General features: G+C 42.6%; 1 protein-coding gene across 2 annotated transcripts in view; it reads left to right on the top strand.

The window, feature by feature from the left end:
• The first annotated feature begins 387 nt into the window (after positions 1–387).
• Positions 388–16,729, top strand: part of SLAIN1 (SLAIN motif family member 1) — a 51,020-nt gene continuing 34,678 nt past the window's right edge. For both annotated transcript variants that reach the window (XM_074152202.1, XM_074152194.1), the window contains exons 1-2: positions 388–878; positions 4,150–4,289. In XM_074152202.1, the coding sequence (XP_074008303.1) occupies positions 388–878; positions 4,150–4,289 (631 nt within the window). The remainder of the gene's footprint in view (positions 879–4,149; positions 4,290–16,729) is intronic.

Below are 16,729 nucleotides of genomic sequence, written 5' to 3'. Positions count from 1 at the left end.
GGAGGGGGGGCGGGGGGGGGGAGGAAGGCACCTTTGTTTAAATCCCCGCCACCCCCGGGACTCCCCCGCTGAGCTCCCCGGCCGCCCCTTCCCCTGAGCGGATGGGGACGGGGGACGGGGCGGGGGGGGGGGGAGAGCCGGGCGGCTCTTTGTTCCCGCCGTGCGCGGCGCTCCGGCTGCCGGAGTGGGAGGGGATCCCACCCTCCTCTTCTTCTTCTTCCTCCTCCTCCTCCTCCTCCTCGCCGCTGACGGGAGGCGCAAAGAGGCTGCGGCGGCTGCCAAGCGCAAGGCCGGGGCTCCCCCCTCCTGCGGCGGGGGGCCGGGCGCTGCCCTCCGGCGGCGCGGCGGAGCAGGTGCCGGTGGCGGCGGCGGCGGCGGGCCGGCAGGATGGAGGCTGCCTTGCTGAAGCCGGCGATGATGGCGGAGGTGAAAGGCAGCGGCGCCGGCCCCTCCGTCAGCGCCGAGCTGGAGGTGAAGAAGCTGCAGGAGCTGGTGCGGAAGCTGGAGAAGCAAAACGAGCAGCTCCGCAGCCGCGCCGCCGCCGCCGCCGCCGCCACGGTGGCCACCAGCCCGCACCTGCTGCTGGCCCCGCCGCCGGCCTCCGGCGGGCTGCGCCCCGCCAGCCCCCCCTCGGTGGCGGGCAGCGGTGGCGGGGCCGGGCCGTGTATGCCCAGCCCGGTGCCCACCCTGCTGTGCGCCGCCGCCCTGGGCCCGCCGGAGCCCCTCGCCTATTTCAAGCCCTCGCCCGGCCTGACGGCGGCCGGCGGCGGCGGGGGGCAAGAAGGCGGCGGCGGCGGCCCGGCGGCGGCCACGGTGCTGGATGAGGTGGCGGTGCTGGAGCTGGAGGACGACGGCTGCGGACAGGACGAGGATACATGGTACGTGCGGCTCGGCTCGGTGTGATCCCCCCACCTCCTCCCGCACCCGGGGGCCCGTCCGGTGCCCCCCCTCCCTCCCCGGTCCCCGGCCGGCCGCCGCCTCCCTCAGCCCTCACCCCGCTGGTCCTCTCCAGGCTCCGATTAGCGTTAGCCCCCAAATCCGCTTGATCTCGTTCTGCTTGAACTTAAATCTGCATTTTCCCCCCCCCACCACCACCACCCTAAATCGTGTCATCGGTGCGGTTAACCCCCCCCCCCCATCCCGACGGAAGGGGCCCGTGTCCGGGATGGGGCTCAGGTGGGGACCGTACCCCCTCCGTCGGGCCCAGGGGGGGTCGCGCCTTCAGCGGGGGATTTGTGCTCGTTTTCTTCCCCCTTTGAGGAAGGCTCGTCTCTCTCTAATTTCAGGTCTCAGCCTAGTTTCAGCCTCCCGTTTACATAAGGAATTAAAAATAGCGGAATTGTGCCGGGGAAGCCCTTGATCTGAGCAGCGGCTGCCTCCCCCATCCGAAAACCTCTGCCCAGTTGTCTCCCATCCTCAGGGGTTTGGGAGGGCTTTTGTCTTTTAGACATTGATCTAAATGCTCGGTGGTGTATCTTAAGAAGCGCCCCTGGAGCTCCAAAAGGCACGGCTGGGTGCTGGCAAATTGAATAAAGCAGAAAGGAATAACAAGTGAATACAGCAGAAAATAAAATCGACGTAGAGGAATGACTATGCTCGCTTAAAAAGGGGTGGAAGGGGAAATTATAGACTGAAGATAGACGTATTTATTATAAGTCTTTATTTATGGACTTAAGTCTTTTATTTAGAGACTTATTTATTAAATAAGTGAGCCTGGTGCCTCAAAACTTGCCTTGGCAATGTGGACAAACACCCTAGGGACGCTGCTGGAATACTGTGGAAATCACTGCATGTTAGATGTAATTGCTGCTCAGTCGTTTTAAAGTGTCAGTAATAAAATATACATTCTCTATATTTAAATAACTGTTTTAAGTATCTGTCAAAGCCTCGATGTAGTTTTTTATGTGGTTGGTTTCTTAAATCGAGCCGATGTTTACGTCAGCCAAGAATAAAATACAGTATAATGCAGCTGAGATGGATGTAAACATCCTTATTTTTGGTAGCAGAGAATGGATTTAAAAATTAATCCAAATAGCATAAATATTTCTTGAGTGATGGCTGTGTGTACTTCATGGTACAAATAATACCATGCTGCAGTTTCAGAAAATTGCTGTTGAGAATCATCAGCAAATGGTATGGGAATTTTTGTCGGTGTTGTTTCATTGTGTGTACTGTTAGCCTGTGCGCGGCTGTTTTAGGGTTGTCAATCCGGACTTGAAGCAGATTTTACATTGGTCCTAACTTTCCTTCATACGAAGGAATATCGAATTTGTTTGGTACCATCCTGTTAAACAAAATGTTTTCCCTGTTTACATTTCAGGGTGGTAGAAAGTCATTGTTATTTTATGTGCCTTAGTAAAATTTCCTATTTGATTTATCCCCTGGAAGCAACCCTAAATGCTTTTTGGGGCCCAGAACTTACCTTTGGGTCACACACATGCATGTCCACAGATGAATATGGTAACAGGGATTGGTTTACTAATTTATTCCACTAAGGGTGAGTTGTTTTAGCTGTTGAACTTTTTTAGTTCAAGGCTAAATCTCTGTTGTTGTCCATGAAAGGTTAGCTGTGTGATGCCAGCTGCTTTTTTGTAATGTCAGTCTTTAAAGCAAACTGCTATCTGGAAAACCAAAGACCAACGCGTATCCTAATTGTCGATTTGTAATATTAGGCCACAAATACCTTTGCTTTTTTTTTTTTTTAACTGCAGTTACAAAAAAAACCCCACAACCAAAACCAGTAGAATTAGCATCCTTGCAGACAAGTCAAACCTTTTTGCTGTTCGGCTTTTTAGACAAACGCCTGATGACTGAGAGTTCATCAGTCAGATGTTTAGCTTTTGAAACACTTCTGCAGGTTAGCAGGAAAGCTGAAAGGTTTTTGTTTGTTTTACTTTTCGTTTTTGGCAGCATCACTTTTTTAAACGTGTAGTGAGGCACTGCAGGAAGTGAGGGGAAATGAGTCCTCTCCTCAGAGAAATTCAGTAGATGATCTCTGCTGGGGTTGCCAAGAGAAAAAGCAATTGTGATTGAGGATATTTATTCTTTGTGAGCTGGACAGAGGGTGCTGATTGGCTTCACAGGGGAAAAAAAATCCCCCAAACATTGGGCAGACATGGGAGAACAAGTTGCTTTTGGGGAACTTGTGTAGCTGTTGAGCCAAAACCCTGAAGATGCTACCAGTTAGCGGTCCCCTGAGGAGCTTGGTCCTATTTCTTCTTTTTGCTCTTGCCTTTTGCACCCCTGTGTGCAGGCCAGATTCCTTGGCAGCCTGTGGAGTGTTTTGCTGGTGCCTGAGAATCTGCCTCTGGCTGTCTGCAGCCCCATCGATCAGAAGTGGTCGGGCCAAGGAGCTGCAAGCCAGCTCTGGCGGCCAAGAATAGTTCCCGTCCCGGGAGATCCGCGCTCTCCCAGGTGAATCGGCGTCTGCTTCTGCCCACTAATCCGCAAAGGCGACAGCAGACACGCGGATCCCAGCTTCAAGAACACCCCCATGAAATCTCCTTTGGTACCTGGCTCCCTACTGTGCTTGACCATCTGATTACTTGCCTACTCTTGTCTGAGAATAACCCATATACACTAGGCTTTTCTTGCATTTTTTTTAATTTTTTTTTTTTTGTTCTGCTGGAATTGAATATCGAAATTGGATTTTCATTGTTTCTCAGCAAATGTTTTCTAATCTTTAAAATTCCGACTTGTACCATGTTTGGTTCATCTGGGAGAAGATACTGTGTATGCAAATTAAATTATAATCAGCACTGACAACTTGATTAAATTGCTGTAGGTAAAAGAGTGAAATAGATGAGTGAAACTGTGATTTAAATGTAAAATCAAATACTGAAATTATCTAAACTGCAGTAAAGATAAACATAAAAGGGAAAACTGATGACACTTGATTTGAGAGATCTACTTCAACTTGGTTTTGACGTGCCAGACCTGTAGGGTTCATATTCTGCCACCTACTTTTCTGAGGAGAGGAGAAGAAAACTAGTGTAAACTCTTCTACTTCAGTCTGTCTTTTGTTATTAGAATATCGTATTGTGGGGCTTTGCATTGTTATAAATTATTAGTTGGCAGGAAAATGGGAATACAAAAGTAAACTTTTAAGTACTACCTACCTTGCTGATACTTGTGTGTATTTTGGTTAAGGTTGTACGTCTTGCCTACCAAGACTCTCACTCCTCAAGAGAAATCACTGAGTCCTCTGCAGTGGTGCAGGCGTGTTCTGGATCATCCAAGTCCTGAAATAGAGGCTGCAAAACGTTCCCTATGCTTTAGACTGGAACAAGGTAATCTTACTCTTTGAATTCCTTTACTAGTTAGTTGGCATTTCTGGTCTGGCGTTACACTCATGTTTTATGTTGTTTTTCACAATTTAGCAGGCTTTACAAATGGCAAATGTGCAGTTTTTTCCTATGTATGGAAGTCTTCCTCCACTACTTAAATGCTAACAATTGTTTGCATTTTTTTTCCTGATCATTCATTTTTTAACGTGTTCTCCTTCTTTGTTACCCTTTTCTTCCCCTGCTCGTGATATTTGAACGTGGCAGTTTTTATCCATGGCTTAAAATAGTAGACCTCTTGGCTAGAAAACTTTGATGCTAACTTTACTATTGGTATCTCCATTGAGATTTGAAAAACAGTGCTTTTGGTTTTTTTTGTAAAGCCCAAATTATCTCGGGGCTATAAATTTTTAAAGGCATATTTGTCTACATCTAATGTAGTACCGGGATTTTGTTAAGTATTGGACAGACAAAGAAGAGCTATAACTTGATTGCTCGCACGGCTTGCTTGGGCTCTCGGTAGTCTCCAGCACTGGGATCAATCTGACGGCTGTTCAGTGCCAGTAAACTTGGATCGTTATATCTAGGCGTGCTGAATTTTGTTCTAAATATCAGCCAGCATTATTTTTGCTTTTTTGCCATCTAGGGTCCAATTAAGATTGTAATAGGTGGTGTTGAAGTAAGTGATTAAGGTAGGATATTACCTTAAGGTTTATAACTCGCTAGGAGAGAAGCAGCAAATAAACAATATAGGAAGACGACAGGAAAAGGAAATAAAGCTAATGACAATATGAGCATATGGTTGTATAAGCTAGCTACAGCCGTCATGAAGAGAGATTGAGTGTATTCCTGGATGCTTTGGAGGATATGGGTAGCTGTGGAGTAGTCTTACCCGAAATCAGGCATTTAACTGAATCAGTCTCTAAAGGCATATGTCTCTTTGCATTAACTATAAAAGATCCTATAATGGTTATTGTCCTAGCAATATTCAGTTGAGATCATTTGCCTGAAGTTAGGTGGGTCAAACTGAGGTTCCTCTGGTAGTCATCCCACCTAGCTTTATGGTAGAATTGGCACGTGAGTTCAGGTGTCTGTAGCGTGAGCTGGGTGTCCCTGCTTGGCAGTCAATGGGAGTTTGGTCCAGAGAGTCGGAGAGGAATCTGGAGAGCTGCTCAGGTGATGAGGTGTAGGTGTTGGCCTTAGGATGAAGTCAGTTGCTCTCTGGAGTCCACTGACACTAACTGGTGCTTGGCACTCAACTCCGATCTGGTCACCTGAAGGTATGTCTGTCTGGTGTCAGGGGTCCCAGTCTGGAGCTGAATCCCAGTGTAGAAACTCCATTTAGATTACCCCACACAGCAGCCATCGCCCATTTGAGATGGCCTCGGTTACCCTGGCTGACATCCCGCTTCCACTCAGGACAGATACAAACCTTCTATAGGTCCTATGCCATATCTGCCATTCCTTTGATGATATCTTGGCCTCCCAAGGGCCTCTCAGATGGGCCAGCATATCTAGGTACGGGCAACTGAATCAAGACCATAACATGAGTATAGAAGCAAGGCAGAGGAGTGCGTGACCTATTTTTCCCTTACAAAGTACTATTTAAATTTAATAGGCAATAAAGACATCAGAAAGGCAAATTTATTGTTTCAAATTTAAATCACTCTATGGTTATCAGTTCAGTCTCTCTCTGCGGAAATCACAACGAGCGACATGTCACAGAGAGTTACGTTGACAATGAGTTGCTTTGATGCATATGTTCTGCTGGTGGCAATGGGTTCGTGAATTTTATGGGCTCTGTAGAAAGTTTCTGAGAAATTATATGCCACGTATAAAACACCTTATAGGAACAGTATGTTTAAGGAGGGAATGAACTCGTGTTTCTACTGCTGCAATTCTATGCTAAAATTGTTTTAATTAATAATTCAGTTAGACTTGATTAACTCTCGTATTTTCTTTCTGTCACCTATACCTTTACAAATAATACGTAACAAGCAAATAAGAAGTTGGTTTCACAATATTTGTTTCTTCCTCAGTTTTGAAACCAGATGTGAGATTTTTGTAAGAATCTAATAATTCTATTTTAAAGTGCAACAGAATTTCTGTAATCTGACTTTCCTGGGTTTTGTTTTGCAGTTCACTCTATCAGTAAGTATAAGTGTATAAATAAGTACACATAATTTTATCCTAATTTTAAAAGTGACTTGGCAAGGGTGGCATTCTGCTTTTTCTGGTAGTAAAGTTTCAAACTTTGTGCTTGTAAGTTGAAGAGTGTTTTCCCCTTTTAGCCATATGCCTTGAAAGGGCATTTTAGAGGGAATTTTGAAGTCTCGTTTTGCCTCTTCTGCTTGGCACTGAGTCAACAGTATCACTGATGTACTTGAGAATGATTAAATGTTCAGTCAAAAAAACATGTATAATATACCAGCTTGTGATTTCTGAAATGGCTTATAGGTGGAATTTGCTTAGTAATTTTGCCCATGGTGCATTAGCCAAAAATTAATCCAGTTTTAGATTGGCATAGCTCTTTAGGCACTGTAGTGTGCATAGAAATAAAAAACAGTAAAAATTGATTTTTGTCTGCAGTGTCAGCATATCTGAATAAGTGCACACAGAAGAGCTGTGTGCCAAAAGAAGTAAAATTTCACCGCTCTTTAGAGTTTTAACTAATTCCTGTCCTCTTGTTGGGATTTTTAAGTCTGTGCTCATTTACTCACGCTCATGTAATTTTTCCTTATTACATTATGTCCTGATTTTCATAAAATTATTCATTTGTTGTCCGAAATATCCCAGCATTAGCATAGTTCATAACAAGGCTGAAAATCTTGTAAGAGGCTTCTGCTAAAGCAATCCTAGGCAATGAAATAATACATTGACTACTTGGCCTTTCAGTGTGGAGAATCACTTGAATGATGCTGTTTTACTCTTTGCCTTGTTGTGCTCACCAGCCTGTTTCTTTTCCAGTGAAACAGACCGTTTAAGGTATTTCATGGTGGAAGTAAGATTTCTCTTGGCGTAAGTCTTTAGGGGTATAAGCACAGTGGTGGTCTCCAGCAGGTGGTTCTTCTGTGAACTGCTGTGAGAATGTGGACAAGCTCCTCAATGTTCCTCTGGTCTATCACTAAGTAGGTAAAGCTTGTATCTAGGCTATAATGAACTAGGCTTATTACAAGCCCTGTTTCTGTGGATTAAGCATGCTAGCTTTAAGGAGGATGAAAGTTAAATTAACCTCCTATGATAAGATCTTTGTTTGGAATTGTTCCTGTTTTCCATGAGCCATTTTAGTGTTGAGGTAATATTTGTTTGTGATTTGTTGGTGTTTTTTTTTCCTCTGTGACCTGACTTGGCTCACTTCTTCCTTTTTGTTCTTCTTCAAATCATCTTTTGTTTAAAACCTTTCTAATGTGTTTTGTTTACAGCAGTTCTCTGTCTATTGTAGGGTCAGTTCCCTCTCCCTTCGGTTTTTAATCTTGCTGTCTATTTTTATTTCATAGAATCGTAGAATGGTTAGAGTTGGAAGGGACCTTAAAGATCATCGAGTTCCAACCCCCCTGCCATGGGCAGGGACACCTCCCGCTAGACCAGGTTGCTCAAAGCCCTATCCAGCCTGGTCTTAAACACACTTCCAGGGATGGGGCATCCACAACTTCCCTGGGCAACCTGTTCCAGTGCTTCACCACCCTCACAGGAAAGAATTTCTTCCTAATATCTAATCTAAATCTCCCCTCTTCCAATTTAAAACCATTACCCCTTGTCCTGTCATTTCTGTTGATTCATTCAATGTCGATGCATTCAAATCAACGGGGCCACATCACAGTCCTAATGGTGTGGTGGAGCTTCTTCTGTATTTTCTTGGTAGTACTTGGAGATGCTGGGACACATCAGTATTAAGCCCAGTGGGCAGAAGGATGCGATGTGTAAACTTCCTCGCTGGTGCAGAGGGGTGTAACTCCTCTGAAATCAATGAGACGGTGTTGACTGACACCCTGGCTGAAGATACCTTATATAGCTTCCTTCCTGTAAAACGCTCTGGAGAGGGTGGGTGGATAAACTGAGGAGTTAAGAGGCTTAGCAAGGAGTCGGTCTGTAGGAGCTCAGCTTTTATGCAGGGCTTCAAGACGTATCTCCTCCAATTCAGCCTTCCAGACAGAAAACTCATCTTTCTTGGAGAATATGAAGTATTGGCTACGTTCGGAGTTTGGCTTAGATGATCTCTTATTCAGAAACGCTGCTTTAAAAGAGTAGGCAGCAGAAGTCTGTAGGTTTTGCAGTTGGCTGCCGTAGTATACAGTCTTAAGATTAAACTCTGCTTTGTTTCTTAAAACGAATAATGTACTTCAGGATGAATGTTGTTATGTTGTCTGTGGATGGTAAAGTATGACGTGAAATAGATCTGTTGCAGTTTCTCTGGAGTTGCTTGTGACTTGATAAAAGCCAAGAACCTCATCAGTGAAATTTTAGCCTTTATCGTGCTGGATCCCGGTGTCACATGTCAGTTAAGCTTGATCTTCAAGCACAACATACCCAGAAGGAAAACTGGGGTGTGTGGGTGTGTGTAGACATAATTGGATAGTACTATATTCTCTTTGCCTGTAAAAAACAAAACAAAACAACAAAAAAAACCCCAAAACAGAAACCCAGCAACAAACCCCCAACAACTTACAGCTGGTAGTGCCCCAGAGAGAAGGTTTTACTTGGGTATGAAACTTGTTGCTTACACAAAGAGGTGAGTTTCTGTCCCATTCTCCTAATTCTCTTCCCCTCCCCGAGGGATCACAGTGAAGTCATTTAGCTTGAAGTCTTTAAGATACGAAATACATTTCATCAACTGTTAAGAATTGCTGTCATAGGGAGCTTTTACGCTGTAGTCTGTTAACAGCAGAAGCAAACAGAAAATACTGTAAATGGGTGAAAGCTTTTAGTTCGTGTGCTTGAGCTGGATCCAGTGCTGCACCCTGTGCAGGGTGGGATTTTTTTATTGTTCTAAAATAGGTGTAAGTTTATACGATGTCCGTTGACGCATCAGAGATGTATGTTTTAGCACTGAGGGCTGGATTAACAAGATTTAATACAGCTTTCTCATCCTTATTTTTCATGTGTAATGGAGATTAAAGTTTTATGTAAAATGCTTTCGGGGTAGCAAATGATAACGTGCTGAAGCTTGCAGACGATTGGATTGTTGTTGCGAACATAAATAATAAAATTTCTAAAGCTCTAGAAGGAATGAAGGAAGTGGCATGAGCGATTTGGTTCCTTTATGTATGTTTCTGATCAGAAAAGGTGATGAGCAACTGTGACTCCTATCAGCATCTTTCGGGGGATGTGACATCTCAGAGGAGAGGATGCATAGCTGTCTTTGGCTGCAGCACAGGCTTAGTGCTCAGAGCTCACGTATACATGGACAGCAGTTATTTCCTATTAGATTTCATTGATTTGACATAACCTCTTGTAGCAGCTGCATTAATTCCAAGCAGTTCTTAGAGGTTTTGCAAATGCTGGTATCACTGGATTTTCTAACACAGCTGCTGAGGGTGATTTGTATATTTCAATTGGGAAAAACTCGGGTTTGATATTCTACTTAGAAGCGTTTGCTTGCATTTCAAACAGACTATTTCTCTCTACCATTGAAACATTTCTACTCTGCAAGTACGCTTCACCATGGAAGTGTTTGGTTGAAAACCCTTATGGCAACAAATGCATAGAAGATCAGACACTTCACTTTTTATTCACTTCACAGATATCCTTTGCCTTTTTAACACGCCTTTTAGATACGACTTTTACTTTTCATTGAATTGTAATATGCATACTATTTAAGCATTTTATTTCGTATTTGTGGATTGATTGTTGTGCAGCTCATAATTAAGTAGTTTCTTTAGAACTGATTTCTGGTTGCTATTATACTTACAAGAAGATGCTGAATTCTGAGGTCTGGGTAAAGGCTGGTAGGGAGGTGGTGTTGGATCTTACCTCAGTTGAGGAGATACCCGTACCATTTTAGAATATGTGTGTTCTATTAATCCACGCTAGCTACTGAGCTGGGATTACCAGCTCATCATGAATGGTTAAACAGCTAGAAACACTGTCAAATTTTACGTGAGGATTTTAGCAGGCTTATTTAAAATAAGAATACTTTATGCTTGCAATATAGGCTCATAGTCTGTAATGCAGCATGTGTCTAAAAGCAATGGTAGTAGCATCAACCCTGACAGTTACTCTAAAAATACAGGCACAACTAGTGTTATCCAGCAGAGTACTAATACTGAATCACTGGTTTTGTTTCCAAACTTGCACCACTTTCCTGGATATTAATGAAAAAGAAACCTAGGTTTTATTAATGGACCTAGGGGCACTTAAAAACTTATCCTCTGAAGATATTTTTCTATGGAAAAGAAAATCTTTTTAAAACTGGGCTGTTCTGGAAGCTGTCACTTCATTTTTGCTCCTGGTAGTCTGTGTGTCTTGCTTGCTGTTTGCTGGTCCCCAAATTGATTTTACAGTTTTTGTCTTACCTTCTGACTTTGTTTCACTGCCTGTTTTTTGATGTCTGCAGAAGACAGCTGGGAATAACATTTCAGAATGTAGATGAGCCTCCCCCATGTGGCATATGGAGGTAGCACCGCTTCTTTACTAAAATGTTGTTTATTTCTGTATTTTCACCGTCAGGGAACACTTTGGTTCTTGTCTTAATAGCATTGTATCTTTTGGGAAGCTTTTGTTAAGACTGTTTTATGCCATGATGCCTAAGTATCTTTTTGTTGGTTACTTCTGGGATATAGTCCACAGACATACGCCATACAGTCTTTCTCCTTGGCAGTTTTATATATTAAAAAGAAGTCAATTATCTGCACTTGCCTTACCAAGTGTTCTACATCCAGCATATCTCTGTTCACATTTTGTGGAAATACAACATTTACACCAGTAATTTGCTTTTACCTGGGGATCATGCAAATGTTCTTGTAATAAAATAAAACTTTTTAAACTCTACCCGATAATGAAATATAGTAAGTAAGCTCAAATCTGAATACTTGTGGGGCACAGGCGTTCACAGATTTGCTTGAGTTTTTTTATGTTGCAAGACAAAGGATAATTTAGTACAAATGAAGAGACATAGGAGTTTATAAAAATCAAATATCCAATTATAATTCGATATATAAAATTATGTATAATTTTCTTTAATGAACCTCCCCTAAAATATTATTTTCTTAATTTTATTTCTAGAATAGGATATTTTTGTAAAATGTATAATTATGGAAGGTGTTTTATTGTGGAATATTCACTTTTTGGGGGGGGTGTCACAAAGCCATTCTTAAAACCTTTGAATGTGGCTTGATCAAGCACTGTGATTGAATGCTTAATTAAAAGCTTCACACTTCTGAGAAAATTGAGGGAGAAAATTAGTGGAAGTCTGCCTGCAAGACTAAAAATTGCTTTTCTCAGCCAAAAAAAAAGCTGAAACCTAGGTAATTCTTGTTTTCAAAAGCATTTGCAGCAATTTAAAGATTATATTTTTACTAATTTTAAAGAATCATAAGAAAATAAGCCACAAAATACTTCAACATCATCTTGAGTATTTTAGCTTATGATTGAAGTACTTGGCTATGAGATGTTATGGAAAACTGATGGGGGTAATGATTGATTTTAAAGTGACATTGAGTGGATAGCTTAGACTTTATTAATTGTATTTGTTGCTTTATTATTTTGTTTCTTTTGTTGTGTTACCACAATTAAAAAGTCATGCAAACCAAGATACAAAGAGGTAATGGATCATGTGCAGTGGTGAATTTGGACCACCCTTGCCCCTTCTACACTATAAAGTACTTGTAAACCGAGTCTATCCATCTAGCTGAGCTGAGATTGTACTCTCTTTGTAACACCGGAGAAATGTGTATGACAACACCATTTTGGCATGGATTTTTCTTGAAAGCAGAAGCATGGAAGTTCAGCTGATGTCTGTTAAGTCTGAAGAAGCTAAAGGGTTAATTCATCCAACCTGTCTTACTCCATTCTTAAGCAATTGTCTGATCTGAGTCTGGAGATGCTAATTTCTCTCCACTAGTTAGAAAAAAACCCTGGGTAGTACTTAACATTGGAAGGAATTAGATTTTATACTTTTAACAAGTCTTGAATGTCCTCTGCATTTTGCAAGAACTCGGAGATGGTTTCTCATTGTCTCTTATTTCTTCAGTCATGGCATGTCAGAGACCTTGCTCATAATCACTTGTTTATCTGCCTGAGCTCAATCTTCAGAACGGGGACTAACAGGACACTTGGGGGTTTTTTTGTGTGTTTTCACATAGTAGTAGCTGATCTGAATCTTTCTGTTAGGCACAACAGTTTTGTGCTAGAGTCCACACACTGCTGAAGTAGTAGGTGTAAATGCTATAGTATGTATCTTGCTTGTCTAAACTGAGATACATGGGGTATTGCTTTGTGTTGCATCTGAATCACAGAGCAAAATCTGGGTGGTTGAATCTCCCCTGGAATGACTTTTTTTGTCTCAGTTACCAGAGCCAGAGTTGGAGCTGTTTCTTTTGTATCTGACTGCAAGTACCTTGTCCTTGGGTCTTGAGCATTTATTATGTGACTTCATAGAACATGATATGGCCCAGTTTTATTCCACCTAATTCTAGGCACGTGTCTGGTATACCTGATTTAACAGCACAGTCACTTTGGCAGTGATTGATTTGTCTTAACAAGGGTGCTTGTAATTTGACATGCTCTTGGATCCTTGAGATATCCAGATGGGTACAATACAGGAGCTGCACAACAGCCTTGCTCATCTGGACCAGATGGAGCACCTCAAATGTCATTACATTTGGGTTTTAGACAAATGAATCATGCCCCTGCTGTTCTGTGCTGAAGAGTGGGCGCTGCTCCAGACTCTAGGTATTTAAATGAAGCTGTGTAAACATATGAGGTATGTTTAGAGTGGCCAGATATGGTGGACTTCAAGGTTCAAGGGAGTGCACTGATCCATTTCTCCAGAGCTGAAGTTCTTGGAGTCTCAAATCCGGGAGATTTCCCTTTTCCAGTCCACTAGATACGAGGATGCTGCACTTCCCCATTCCCAGATCCAGCCAGTTGTAAGGCTGAGCCTTGCTGTCAGATGTCACACCTACACTTGTACAAGTGTTGGACACCAGAGAGAGCTACCACTCTCTGGTAGCTGACCCCTAGACCTCTTGTCCCTGCAGTATCCAGCCCCCAAACCTCCAGTCCTGTCCACTGGCTAGTCTGACTTGATGTGTGCTGGCATCTCACCTGTATACTCATACGGATCTCTGTTAGCTGTCCTGGACCAAAAGTCCCTCCAGCATCAAGCCTGTAGACTTGTAGTTGCTCGATAGCGGGTTCCCAGACCTCGTGTCATGCTCACTGGCTAACATGGTTTGAAGTTTGCTGGAATCTCTCTTGTACATATAGCACAGAGGACACCCTTTGCACAGGAAAATAATTAGGAGAAGAGTTCAATAAGAAGTAGAAAGAGACTGACGGAGGCGCAGGGCTGGCTCAGACCAGCGGGCTGACCACATGGCCAGACCCTCTCATCCCCCTCTTAATTTCCTGTACATATTCCTTACCTATTCATTATGATTCCCTCCTTTCGTTGTCCAGGTGTCCTCCCGAATAAGCAACCCGTCCCTAATTCCTTTTGTCCGCTGTTCCTGGTTTTGCTACGGCTGTACCCAGATTTGATACTTCTGGTGCTGTTACCTAAGTCATCTCAGCTTTACATGATGTTACGGATGGGGTTACTGAGGCACTGCTGACCTTGCAGGACTCTGCCCCCAAAGGTCCCTGATGCTCCCCTTCAGCTGTCAGTGATGTTCAGCTGTTTCTCGTGTAACTCCCCCTCAACATCCTGTGAGACCTGACCATCCCTTGTGGTGCTGCCGGTCACTTCTGACATCTTCACAGCCTGTTCCTTGGTATGTTGAACAACGTATGTCCAGTCCTGTAGTTCCTCGTGTTGTGTCTAGTTACCTTCACCTCCAGCCAAGGAGGACAAGCCATCTCCCTGGCATACTTTCACACAAGCAGTTCTTTAAATTCCCATTATAGCTGATAGAAAGACAGGGCTAGGTTTAGTTGTCCATATGCATGACACTGATGCCTTTGGAATGCCCTGACCAATTGTCTAAATGGCACGAGATGCCTACGTGTAGGCAGCTGAGTTGAGCTGTAGATCTCCATTGACTGTAGTCAGAGCTTAGATGCAAAACTTACTTTTGGACATTTCTCAGAGGAAAGCTCTGTGGTATAATGATGAATGCCTGAAACAATCCCATGAAAGAAGATTGGTTTCTTTTTCTCCTTAGAGATATATGTGTTAGTGTGTTAAATTTTCTAATAAACATCGGTTTTATGAGTAACCTTATAAGTCTTGTTCAAGATACTTGTATTAACATTGCAGGTGACTTTAATATGTAACCTGTTAATTAGATGGAAGTACTTTAAGAGTTTTGAAAGGAAAACTTGTAATTCTTTTCTAATTCTGGATGTAGCTTCAGGCTGTTGCTTTTAAATTATTAGCATGTTGGCACATGGCTCAAGGTTTTTTATATGTCTTACAACAATATGTATTCATTATTCTGTCTTTTCTATTTAAAATTGCTTTTTACATATGCAGAAATTCAGTATGCACTTTGTATTGATGCTATCATGTCATTGAAAAGTTGTCAGCAGACAAGAAAATAAGTAAGTCCTGCAAGATAATTTGCACTTACATATTTTTAGCACGTGAATGGACTTTAAGTAGAATTAAGTGCTTGCCACTTCTTTTAAAGTCACTTGAAAGCCATTTGCAGATTTGTGTCAGAAATGAAAGTAAGCTGTTAGGGCTAGGGGCTGTCATTTGTTTTATTCTTCAGGAGAGGCTCATAGAATGTAATTCCAATTCCACTCTTCTCAAGGTACTACCACAGTATAGCCTTAGTAAAAAGAGTAGGATTGAGAATTTGCATCTGACTGGTAGCATTATTTTTTTTGTTGTTGTTGGTTTTGTTTTGTTTTTAATTTTAGAGTTATTTGGCACTTGATGTATTTGTGATTTTCGGCTTCAGGCAATTTTTTTCTTCATAACATGTCTTAAGTCTGTTATGGGTGCTGGGAAGGATTTTGTGGCCGGCAGTGCGTGGGTGATGGCAACTTAGTCATCTGTTGTTTTGCTGCCTGCAAATGTAGAGGACTGGGCTCAGCATCCTAACGTCTTAAGGTCTTTTCTTCCTTGAAGTCCACCATGTCCCTCAAGTAGCTCTGTGAAACACTAGCAAACAATTCGTGATGTTCTTTGTTCCTCTTTCCCAACCTATAGGAAGGGCAGAGGAGAGAGAGACTTGTAGGCCAGCATGAAACAGGACAAGATGGAGTGCTGGAGAGAATCATTGCTTCAGCCTTTTCCTTTGTAGTATCACCACTTTTCTTTTTTTGTCGTTTCTGCTTCACGTGTTGCAGTCATATGGCCAACATTAAGAGTGCCTCGTGGTTGGTTGTTAACGCCTTTTGAAACATTGGGTGTGAAATACTTCACTGTAATCACAAATGGATCTTTATTTATAAATAAAAAAAATAAGTTTGTTTGTAAGTAGGCACATATGTTCTTGTTGTGTTGGACTTAGTCCAAAAAAGATTTTGTTATTTTTGGCCTATGTGGGTGCTGGTAAATCTGAGATAACTACTTGGAAGAAACAAAATGGGTTTTATGGAGAAGCTTGAAGACACATCTCAAACTTTGTTGCCCACACCCATTTCTGCTTACTGTGGACATGACAGGTTCTGGTGGTGGAAACGCTTAAAAGATACTGTAGTGTGTGCCTTATACCCTGTAAAGTGGGCAGAAGGATGTTGCAGCAGCATTAACAATCGTATTGATGGCTCTTCTGCAACTTATGTGCTTTGACTCTTGTGCCATTCTTATGCTTTCCCTATTGTACTGTACTCTTGGTTGATAATGTCATACTCCTCTCCTCTTCTCTGTCAGCTTATACCTACATTACTTCCTTGCAAGGAGCAAGGATTGCCTCTTTGTTAAATGCTTGCACAGTTCTTCCAGCGTGGGTACCTATGGGAGGTACTCGCAAGGTAAAGTTTACTTAGGAAGTCTCTTTCAAGATGTCTGAAACCACCCCAGAGGAGCTTAAATTTAGGAATGTGCTTTGAGTTAGTGCCAGGAGAAACTGGTCTTTCTCTAGGGAGTCTGAAGAGACTGCTCTCTCTAGGCTAAAAATTGTCGTTGCGGAAGATCTGACCCTCATGGCAGTAATGATAATGCTAATGATATCCGTATCAAACATCTATACGTCATTTTACCCATTTTTCCAGAAATAACTATCTGGTTAGGGCTTCTTAACGCAACTCTAGGTTAGTGTTGAACATTAATTATACGTGAGGGTATGTATTCTGAATACTTTATTATACTTGGCAGTCACTTAAACCTCCATCAG

The sequence above is a fragment of the Numenius arquata genome, chromosome 1, assembly GCF_964106895.1.
Source record: "Numenius arquata chromosome 1, bNumArq3.hap1.1, whole genome shotgun sequence".
Taxonomy (NCBI): Eukaryota; Metazoa; Chordata; class Aves; order Charadriiformes; family Scolopacidae; genus Numenius; species Numenius arquata.
This window is presented reverse-complemented; position numbering and strand designations above follow the sequence as displayed.